This window comes from Hordeum vulgare, chromosome 4H (genome assembly GCF_904849725.1).
Source record: "Hordeum vulgare subsp. vulgare chromosome 4H, MorexV3_pseudomolecules_assembly, whole genome shotgun sequence".
In the NCBI taxonomy this organism is placed as follows: Eukaryota; Viridiplantae; Streptophyta; class Magnoliopsida; order Poales; family Poaceae; genus Hordeum; species Hordeum vulgare.
Genome location: NC_058521.1, coordinates 585,954,189 through 585,965,660, shown reverse-complemented (window position 1 = coordinate 585,965,660; position 11,472 = coordinate 585,954,189). Strand labels below are relative to the sequence as shown.

Sequence of the window (11,472 nt, the reverse complement as noted above, 5' to 3'; positions counted from 1 at the left end):
GCCTGTAAGACAATTCGAAGAAGTGCCACAATCCATCTAGGGACTGGAAAAAGCTAACTTAAACTACTAGCTGAAGCAAAGGCATTGGGATTCCTCTCCTCACTACCGACCACCGGAGTGGAAGGCACCGAAACATCCACGGGTTCGACGGGGAAGCTTGAATGAGAAAATTAGACTTAACGGCCGTACGGAATAAGTCAATACCGCAATAACGCCTTCATGTTTAACAAATAATTATATTGTATGTATTTTTATTTTATGTGGGGATTGTAGTAAGGGCATCTCCAACGTCGATCCTCAAAGTCGAAACTGTCTGGACTACGTGAGCCATTCAACACCGGCTCATCGGTCTATAGAGCAGTCATGGCAACAATTTGGATAGCGTGCTCCAGCGCGCCATATGGATCAGATTTATTTGAATTTCAAATTATCCATTACTGACAGAGATATATTAGATAACTTCGGATGACAGCGTGCTGCATCCGTATCCGCGGACTGGCCCCCTAGTCCACGAGCGGATGTTGTGTCTGATTTTTGAGTCAATGTTAGTGCAAGTACAATAGTAGAGCCGGCTGCCGGCTGTAAGCTCATGCCATGTCATCTATATCTCATCTTATAGCCAACATGTACAATAGTTGGTTAGAAGAGTGTACTACTTATTTATTATATGACACACATTTCATTCTCACAAAGTGCCTAGGAGCACGTGCTAGAGTCGGCTCTTAACTAAGAGCCGCTTACCTTTTCTCTTCTCTTCTCTCTCCTTCAACTAAGCAAAAATATAATATTTTATTTTTTATAGTCAGCCCACTCAGTTCTATTATACTTGCTCTTAGAGATGCCCTAAGGGCAAATCCGGACATTCAAACGCCACGCTAGGACCGATCACACTTCAAATTTGTTCATCTACCTTCGTATACCTCATACTTAAAACCTTAAACGCATACAAAGCATGCCGACAAGAAAATTCACGTAGGGCATGCTTTGTATGCGGCTGGGTCTCTGGCCGTGGATTAGTTGAGCGTGCCGCATCCGTGCATTCCGATCACGCGGCACGGCATGGCACGGAGCAGACATTTGCATCGAGCCGCCGCAGCCGCCGCGATCCCGGGGTCATCGCCGCCGGTCCACGTGGGCGCACCCACCCCCTTCCTTCCTTCCTTCCCGTAGTGCTTCCCACTCGTCATATCCGCCGGCAAAGGAGAAGGCGAAATCGACCTTCCTCCGTCCGTCTCGCCCCGCCCGCTTATAAGTAGCCGCGCACGCCCCGTCGCCGCCGCCTTTGGGCACCACACCACACCACAACAGCTGCTTCCACCGCCGCGCCGAGGAGCTACCTACCCGGCCGCGCACCGCACCGCTTCCTTCCTCCTCCTTGCCCCGCCGCCCGTTCGGATCACCGGTACGTACGCTGGTACGCACGACTCTCTCCCGTCCCCGTCCGTCCGTCCGCAGCTCGGTTTGGTTTCTATGGCTAGCTAGCTAGTAGGTCCCTGGTCGGGCAAGGTCGGCGGTGCTCCTTCCTCGGCGCCGCCCGCCCAGCTCGTCATCAGATGCTTCCCGACCGGCCGCCGGATGGCCGCCATTCTTCGCGAGAACAAACAAACGCGGCGAGCTTTCCCGGCGGTTCCTGCTCCGTTTTCACAGTTTTGCACATGACGGCCCAGCCCCCCGGCCGCATGCCTCGCGTGATTGACTCCCCACGTCCACGAGCGGATTCATTCCCTTTCCAGTTTCTTACGGCTCGCAATATTATTATGTCAACCGGAGTGTTGACGTCTTTGTGACAACAAAGTTGAGGCGATGAGATGAGCTTTTCTTCCTCAAGTCGTGTGCGTAGACCGAAATAGTTTGCCCCTTACGAAGTGCCAAGTTGCTGTGGACGGGCCCATCCAAGAACTTAATTTTTAATGCTTCAAAAACAATATTTTAAAGTTTCAAAAAGTAGGGGGGAAATCTGTGAAAACTTCACGCATTCACGACGAATCTGTGAAATCTCGTTCAAAATATTATGAATTGCAAGCTGGACAAAAATATCCCGGCCCAACAAAAAACAGGCCCATTTTCATGCATGCATTCTCTTGTTCTACGCCACGTACGAAAGTATAGTTATGAAAAATTTCTTGAACTGGTTGTAAATTGTATTTTTTGCGTGTACACATTTTTCAATCTTTTTTGCAATGTGGAAATATGATATTTTTCCCATCCCCTTACGTCGTTTCTGTTGGTAGGTAGTACTACTAATGCTACCAACTTTTTTCTGGTCATAGTAAAACTAAGCAACTAGATCCGATGCCTATTGTGCATATAATAGTACGTTGAGGTTGTTTCTCTCATCAGCTCATGGATCTACTGAGGAACCCCTTCAAGGGAGTGGTCGCAGATGTCAAAGGGAGAGCGCCTTGGTACAAGGACGACTGGCTTGCAGGGCTCCGAGCTGGCTTCGGGTTAGTTTTCTTGTATTTTGCATGTATATAAACAAGAGAGAATTCCTTATTTCACCCTTTCTTAAAATATGCTTTCCTATTTAGTCCTAAAAATATTTTTCTTCCCCATACAACCCTTAAAGTAAAGTTGTTTCTTATGTGAAATTTCTGTCAATTTTAGCTATTAACGGTGTTTAGCGGAACCGAAAAAGATAATTTTACCTCTGTTGGACTATTTGACTAATTTTTTCAATTTTGCACACAACTGAAGAACATATATTACTATAAATCATTACCGTTCACCAATCGACCGAAGCCAATCAACTCTAAAAGACATGCCTAAATAAAATGAAATACCACATCTCCACTACATGCATTCAGGAGCACACACGCGGAGATCACACAGTGTGTGCTCGCCATGCACCACGCAGCTGTTTTGGGCGTGCTATGGCCCAACATGATCGATCGTTGCCCTGCCACGATGCCCATATATGCTAGCTGCACCGTAGATGCCTAGGCCACACCCACATCGGCTGTGTTCTGCTGTTGGTTATGCTGCCGGCAACGTGCCACCGTCGCGTCCACAGCAGCACATAGATGGCCGTTGTGTATAGCTCGCCGAGTCTGCCGGGTGCGTACGTACTGGTCGTAGCTACCGCGCGAGTTGGCCGGTACCACCGCACCATGAGGCATGAGCCTCCGCGTACCGCCGTCAAACCGTGCGTGTGCCTATTGACCTGAACCGCCATCTCGTGTGACGCTTACCCGGCAGCCGTGCATGGCCGACTCCCCACACTGTAGGGAAGTGGCTCTCTCACATTCACTTTTGTCTTCTCAGCATACAAACCCAGGGGTAAAAACGACTTTTCATGTGGGGAACAAAATAAAGTTTGAGTGTCGATCGAAAAGGAAAGAAAAACCTCTTTTGGGCCAAAAAGGAATCAGATTTTAAGAAATGGTCAAATAAAGAATTCTCGCTATGAACAACCCCAACCATATCATTTTTAGCATGTTTGCTGAGGGATTTGCTTATGTATGTTTCTTCCCTTCCGATGTTTGTTTGCCAGGATATTGGCACCTACCATGTACATATTCTTTGCCTCCGCGCTCCCTGTCATCGCCTTCGGAGAGCAGCTCAGCAACGAAACAAGTAAGAGAAAATTTAGCATGATCGTCTTAGCCGTCTATATTTTTTTATCATGCATTTGTTTTCAATCAATTGTCAGTTTCTTCACAAAAAAAGAGAATCCGTTGGCAACAGTCTTATTCCGCATGCAAAATTAAGTTTGATTTAGTTTGTTTGGATTTTCTTAAGCCACACACGATTTGTTTGAATCATCCATCCATATACCATATTTAGTTTATTTTTCAAATATGCCAGAATCTTTCGAATATGTCAGCTCTTTGTACTGCGGGAAGTACATGATTCTTATAATGTTTAATCTCCAAAGAATGTGTGAAGTTCATTAACTGAATCCCCCTTTTGCAAAAATAATATTAATTAACTTAATCCCCCTGATTTTGTGAACAAAGTGTCTAGTTTGTTTACGAAAAACGATAATGTGCAGTAGTAGTTCCCTTTTATGCCACAATGCACTAATCGGAGGATCCAATTTAATCTTTTGCACGATAAAAGAAACATCAACAATCAAAGGCCAGGATTCACTACAACTCTTACCACTCTAGGGATAAGAAGGACCATTGTAAAACTACCCAACATGTAAATGCTCCCCTCTTAATTACCACACTCTACTACACATGGGAAATTTAAATTTTCGCTCAATCTCTAAAACTAAGATGTGATCTATTTCAGATGGTATTCTCAGCACAGTTGAAACTTTGGCATCTACTGCAATATGCGGGATAATACATGCGATTCTTGGAGGGCAGCCGATGATGATCGTTGGAGTCGCGGAACCTACTATTATAATGTATACGTATCTCTACAGCTTCGCCAAGAAGCAGCCAGGTCTGGGAGAACGGCTATACTTGGCTTGGGCTGGATGGTACGTAGTATAGTTTAGGTACTAAAATAGATTCCACCACATGATGCGGATAGCTTTGTTATTGCAAACGTAATTAAATGCATGCTCTCTCTTGACGTGCAGGGTCTGCATTTGGACTGCTATCATGTTGTTTCTCTTGGCAATGTTCAATGCTTCCAATGTTATAAGCAGATTCACGAGGGTTGCAGGAGAACTTTTTGGGATGTTGATCACCGTTCTCTTCCTGCAAGAAGCTATCAAGGTGTGCTATCATGTCTAGCAAATTAACCCTAGCTATTTTCACTGTGCGGAGGATACTTAATACGGGCACTATCCATATATTGCAGGGAATCGTGGGCGAGTTCAGTATGCCGAAAGATGCTGAGATATTTGACCGCAGTTCGCCGATATACCAGTTCCAATGGATATATGTCAATGGCCTACTTGGGGTTATCTTCTCAATTGGCCTGCTATACAGTGCACTCAAGACTAGGCGGGCAAGGTCATGGCTGTATGGTATAGGTTGGTCACACGTTTACTTCATTTATCTTGTTGTGTGTATTTAGTCGGTCGATTACTGTGCCACTATATTTGACTTGCCATTTGCAGGATGGCTTAGGAGCTTCATTGCCGATTATGGTGTCCCGCTTATGGTGATCGTGTGGACGGCATTTTCGTACGCGCTACCGAGCGGGGTCCCTTCAGGAGTGCCTAGGAGACTCTTCAGTCCACTTCCTTGGGAGTCAAGTTCATTGGGTCATTGGACCGTAGCAAAGGTATCAATTCAAATTACTTGTAGTTCTAGATGTGTAGATACTATTCATTGTCTTGTTAGTCCAAATTTAGTAAAGCTTATATTACATGCCAGGGTTCTGAATGTTTTGTTTTTCTGGGTTTTACTCTCAGGATTTGTTTTCTGTCCCTCCGGCATATATATTTGCAGCCATCGTGCCTGCTTTGATGGTTGCGGGACTGTACTTCTTTGATCATAGTGTAGCTTCACAGTTGGCTCAGCAACAGGAGTTCAATCTGAAGAAACCTTCCGCCTACCATTACGACATTTTGGTACTTGGATTCATGGTACGTGGTTTTTACTTCATTTCATGTACAGATTCTTTTTCTGTGAGCCTTTTTACGGTTTCCTTAAGAACCTATAATAACCAACCTTGTATGCCAATGAAAATTAGGATAACCAATTTTTATTCCTCGCGTCTCGCGTGGTACATAAGAATGGGGATTAGTGAAGAGTGGCCATAAGAGGCCTGCACAATACATTTTACCTGTGCATGGTAGAAAAATTACTCTTACCAGACTGCATTTTAACTCCAAATTTTAATTTACCATGTGATGTTTCCTTTTCTCATAGTATGTGAATGGTGCAGGTCCTACTGTGTGGTTTAATTGGCATTCCTCCAGCAAATGGAGTACTTCCTCAGTCCCCCATGCATACAAGAAGCCTTGCTGTCCTCAAGGGGCAGGTTAGTGAAATTCAGACTGATTTGCGTCACATGCTACCGTAGTCAGAATTGCTCAACCCTTTTCTCTTTTTCTGTCAATTTAGCTAATGCGCAAAAGGATGCTTCGAACTGCCAAAGAAGGCATGTCGAACCGTGCAAGCAGTTTGGAAATCTATGGAAAGATGCATGAAGTGTTCATCGAAATGGATAATAAACAGGATGTGAGTTTCTCTATCTTTGTCATCTTACTGCCTAATTTTCCCTTCATCCATGCACAACACGTGAAGTATTTTGTTAGCAAATGCTATTGCACGAGTTGCCAAAATCACTTTAAGGTAAAGTCATGTAGTTGCTTCTGCATCCTTCTTTTTGGATAGCATGATATGTGTCATATTTTCATGTATTAGTTCCATTCCATAAAGTTTGTGCATTAACATTTCTATTATTTTTATAAGAATATTAGAAAGTAATCTTCATATCGCTAAAAAAAAAACTGGCACGCAGGCTGATTCTGTTGACAAGGACTTGAAGAGCTTGAAGGATGCTGTGCTGCGTGAAGGCGACGAGGATGGAAAATTGGCTGGAGAATTTGATCCAAGAAAACATATTGAAGCACATTTGCCTGTTCGTGTCAACGAACAGAGACTAAGCAACCTGCTACAATCCTTGCTGGTTGGTGGCTGTGTTGGAGCTATGCCGGTTATCAAGATGATACCGACTTCGGTCCTCTGGGGTTACTTTGCCTACATGGCCATTGATAGCCTACCCGGGAACCAGTTTTGGGAAAGGATACAACTTTTATTCGTTGGAGCAAGCCGACGCTACAAGTAATGTCTATTTCTGCTTCTGTTCATCCCATTTGATTTATTGAAGATTCGCCGATTATATAACAGATTGCACTAATCGGCTATTGTAAACATTGCAGGGTTTTGGAAGGTCCCCATGCATCTTTCGTGGAGTCGGTGTCTTCGAGAACGATATATGTTTTTACAATCTTTCAGATTGTGTACTTCTTGATATGCTTCGGCACAACATGGATACCGATTGCCGGGATCCTTTTCCCGCTGCCTTTCTTCCTCATGATTCTCATCAGGCAGTACCTGCTCCCCAAGTTTTTTGAGCCCAATGACTTGCGGGAACTGGACGCGGCTGAGTACGATGAACTTGAAGGGGTCCAACATGAACACACATTGGTATATATAACTTCAGCTTGTCTTCTCCTATAAATTTTTTTGTTTTGCTTTTGTTTCATTCTCTGCAATGCCCCAAGGTGTCGGTAATCCCTTATTAATCTGAAACTTTTTGGTTCCTCGAGCAGGAGGAAGATGGCTCCATTTCAGGAAGTTGCGACGGCAGGATTGACGCTGAGATATTGGATGAACTCACAACACACCGTGGGGAGCTGAAGCACAGGGTTGTGAGCCATCGTGAAGAAAGACACCTTCAGGTCCATTCAAATGCCGTTCAGCCAAGCGTGTGAAGATAGAACAATGGCCCAGGACCGACCGAGGATTTCATCAATGATTCTATCGGAAATGAGGAGGGAAATCCTCAGGCAGTCGTTCTTTGCCGACTGCACTATTATCTTTCCGTGATAATATGCACGGTACTGGTAGTATAGCACTTTCCATAAGACAGGTAGCAGTGAGAGCAGCAGACTGAAGGAAGTATTGCCGGAATAGCAACGGTGAGGAGTAGAAAGATTAGCTGATTTGGTATTGGAGGAAAACTGTCCCTCTGTGATCTGTTGTTGCTTGTGTGCCTGGCTTTGCTCTGTTTGAGTGTACCATGTTAAAAGTATTGCTTGATAAGCAACGGCACCGGGATTTCTCTCCCCGCCACCAACTACCGGAGTGGCATGCACCGAAGCATCCACGGGTTCGCCGGTGAAGCTTGATAGATGAAACTAGCCTTAGCCGCCGTACGAAATAAGTCGATAATGCAATAACACCTCCATGTTTAATGGAGAGTGTTACTCTATGTTTTTTATTTTGTGTGCGGGTGGTAGTAAGAGCATATCTAACGTCGACCATTAAACCATACGTATCCATCTAGACACAACTGTCTGGATCAAGTGAGCCATTTAATGTCGACCCCATCGATCCACAGAGCTGTCCGGGCCATAATTTAGATGGTGCGACCCCGACATGTGTTATGGATTGGACTTATTTAAATTTCAAACTACCTTTTACTACTGGATATATAGTGGATAGCTTTAGACGACGATTGCTTCCCACATACGTGTCTGCCGACTGATCCCTTGTCCGCACACAGATACGATATGGGATTTGCAAAAGATATACTTTAATATTGTACCATAGACTCCACAAGATCATGACCTTGCTATAGCAGGGACACGAGTTCAACCTCGTACAATATGTAGTACCATCAATTATAAGGCATGTATACTATAATATAATAATAATATATTGGACAGTAAACAACTATAGAAAGATATGTTGCGGCATGTCTCTCCAATAGGAGAGGAGAAGCTTTATATAGAGGTGTAGCCGGTTGGGTCACAACCAACTAGAGATATACATGAGAGAGAGATAGAGATAGAAAGTTAAATACAAAGGGAGTTACAACTATACAATATCCCTATAATATCTCATGTCTAACACCCTCTCTTAATCTAAGCTTCTCAAGTTTAGATTACGCTTGAATTCCTCAAATGGTCTCGTAGCCACGGCCTTTGTGAAACCGTCGGCTACCTGATCTCTTGAAGGAACAAACCGTATTTCCAATTCCTTGCTTGCAACCCTTTCTCGAACAAAGTGATAATCAATTTCAATATGCTTGGTCCTTGCATGAAAGACAGGATTTGCACAGAGATATGTAGCACCAAGATTATCACACCAAAGACATGGAGTTTGTATATGACATATCCCAAGCTCCTTGAGCATTGCTTTTACCCATATAACTTCAGCTGTTGCATTTGTCAATGCCTTGTATTCTGTCTCAGTACTGGATCTAGAGACAGTTGCCTATTTCTTGGCACACCATGATATGAGATTGGGTCCAAAGAAAACTGCAAACCCACCTGTAGATCTTCTATCATCCAGACAACCTGCCCAGTCAGAGTCAGAAAAGGCACTGACAAGTGTGGAAGGAGATTTACTGAAGGTGAGTCCAGCATCCAAGGTGTGCTTAACATATCTCAAGATGCGCTTAGCAGCAGTCCAGTGAGCTGAAGTAGGTGCATGAAGAAACTGGCAAACCTTATTGACTGCAAAGGAAATATCAGGTCTGGTGAGTGTCAAGTACTGAAGTGCACCTACCAGACTTCTATATTTTGTGCCATCCTCTGAATTCAAAGGAACCACTTCTGCAAGGGATAATTTTTCTGAGCTAGAAAGGGGTGTTGGTGATGGTTTGCACCCTTGTAACCCTGCCTTGCTCAAGAGATCAGATGCATATTTGACCTGAGAGAGATGAAGGCCCCCTTCTTTATTTCTATTGACCTCAATACCAAGAAAGTAATGAAGATCTCCAAGATCCTTTAGAGCAAACTCTGAATTTAAATCTTTTAGAAGAGCAGTAATAGCATCATTGGAGGAGCTAGTGACAATAATATCATCCACATAAATAAGGACAAAGATAGCTATCTGTGACTTATTGTAGATGAACAAGGATGTATCAGACTTGGAGGGAATAAAGCCAAGAGTGTACAGCTTAGAACTCAAACGGGAATACCATGCTCGTGGTGCTTGTTTAAGTCCATATAGATATTTATCAAGCCTGCAGATATGAGATGGTTTATGTTTGTCTTCAAACCCAGGAGGTTGCTTCATATAAACTTCCTCTTCCAGAACACCATGAAGAAACGCATTCTGCACATCTAGCTGTCTAAGACTCCATCCTATGGACACAACAACTGATAAAACAAGGCGAATGGTGGCAGCTTTAACAACAGGACTGAATGTGTCCTCATAATCCAGTCCATACCTTTGTTTGAATCCCTTGGCAACAAGTCTGGCTTTATAGCGATCAATGGTACCATCAGATCGGCGTTTGATGCAATACACCCATTTGCAATCAATGATATTTTTACCTTGTCTAGGAGGAACAAGATGCCACGTGTGATTTTTCTGAAGGGCATGAAACTCCTCTTCCATAGCCATGCGCCACTTTGGATCAGCCAATGTTGCATCAATGTTGCGGGGTTCATCGGGTAAAACAGAGGCAACTAGGCCATACCTAGTTTTGTAGTTTGTCCGTGGGATAGTACCATCTTGGAGGCGTGTACGGGGTGCTGCAGAGTTCGACGCAGCCGAGGATCCAGCCGCTGGCAACTGCTACTGGTGCGCCAGATCTGCTGTGGCAGGGTCAGCCGACGCGGAGATGGGTGAAGCCGCAAGGGAGCCAGGTGATGCCGTAGAAGATCCAGGCGAGGCGAGCAGATCAGCCTTGGAGTCAGCAACGGCATCAGACCCGGCGGCGCGTCGATCAGGCCTGCCTGGCGCAAAGGACACGGAACCCAGCGCTGCGGAAACCGGTGCAGGCCGTCGGTTGTACACCAGGGGGATCGGCGCAAACCGCACAGGCGGTTGGCGTGCAGCGGACGCGGAGTCCCGCGCGGGGGTCAGGCAACACGTGGCGTCGGATGAGGGGTGCGGAGCAGGGGATGGTGGAGTCCCCCTGGCATCCCGACGCGGCAGTGATCCCGACGTGGATGCTGTTGGGGCTGGTGCATGCATGCAGGGCGGGGCCTGGTGCAACTGCAAGCCCGAGGTGGATGTTGTCGGTGCTGACTCGCGCAGTTGTGGCGATCCCGAGGAGAGCTGCAACAGATCATCATTGGGGCACTGTTTTGTCCTGCAGAAGCTTGCTCAGGTGGTGCAGAAGATGAATTAGTCATATTTTGATCAGTACAAATATCAGCACCCGCACACGAGACACTGGAAGGGTTAGATGGTAGGAGAAGAATTTCTTTTCGAAGGAGTGCACCAACATTGGGGTGAAGACGTGAAAAGGGAAACTGTGTTTCATAAAAAACGGCATCACGTGAGATGTACACACGATCAGTAGACACATCAAGGCACTTGACACCTTTGTGTTGTGTACTATAGCCAAGAAAAACGCATTGTATGGAGCGATACATGAGTTTGCGAGTATTATATGGACGTAGGTTGGGCCAACATGCATAACCAAACACACGAAGAGCTGAGTAATCGGGTGTTGTGTGAAGAAGGCGTTCTGTGGGAGTTTCATGAGAAATAGTGCGACTGGGCCACATGTTAATGAGGTAAACAGCAGTAAGAAAAGCCTCATCCCAAAATTTTAAAGGCATAGAGGCGGAAGCTAGGAGTGCTAAGCCTACTTCGACAATGTGGCGATATTTCCTCTCAGCAGAGCCATTCTGCTGATGAGCATGTGGGCATGAGATATGGTGAGAGATGCCAATCTTTTGAAAAAAATAGTTGCTTCTCATACTCACCACCCCAGTCATACTGAACTGCAAGTATTTTGCTATCAAATTGGCGCTCTACAAGAGCTTGAAAGTTATGAAACACTTGAAACACATCTGAACGTTTCTTAAGAAGGTAGATCCATGTGTATTTGCTAAAATCATCAATAAAGATGACATAGTATTGGTGTCTA

The 11,472-nt window shown here is 45.0% G+C and overlaps 1 protein-coding gene across 1 annotated transcript; it reads left to right on the top strand.

Moving 5' to 3' along the window:
- The first annotated feature begins 1,155 nt into the window (after nt 1–1,155).
- On the top strand, nt 1,156–7,690 carry LOC123449756 (boron transporter 4-like). The gene is made up of 13 exons (XM_045127076.1): nt 1,156–1,402; nt 2,341–2,447; nt 3,494–3,576; nt 4,240–4,432; nt 4,535–4,673; nt 4,759–4,933; nt 5,021–5,187; nt 5,318–5,491; nt 5,794–5,889; nt 5,973–6,089; nt 6,373–6,695; nt 6,794–7,061; nt 7,187–7,690. The coding sequence occupies exons 2-13, from the start codon at nt 2,344–2,346 to the stop codon at nt 7,346–7,348; spliced, it is 2,001 nt and encodes a 666-aa protein (XP_044983011.1). The 5' UTR covers nt 1,156–1,402; nt 2,341–2,343; the 3' UTR covers nt 7,349–7,690.
- Nucleotides 7,691–11,472: the final 3,782 nt, after the last annotated feature.

Coding starts and splice junctions, on each gene's coding strand:
- LOC123449756 (XM_045127076.1), top strand. CDS start 2,344: ATGGATCTACTGAGGAACCCCTTCAAGGGAGTGGTCGCAGATGTCAAA. Junction 2,448..3,493: donor GGGCTCCGAGCTGGCTTCGG/GTTAGTTTTCTT, acceptor TTTGTTTGCCAG/GATATTGGCACCTACCATGT. Junction 5,188..5,317: donor GTCATTGGACCGTAGCAAAG/GTATCAATTCAA, acceptor TTTTACTCTCAG/GATTTGTTTTCTGTCCCTCC.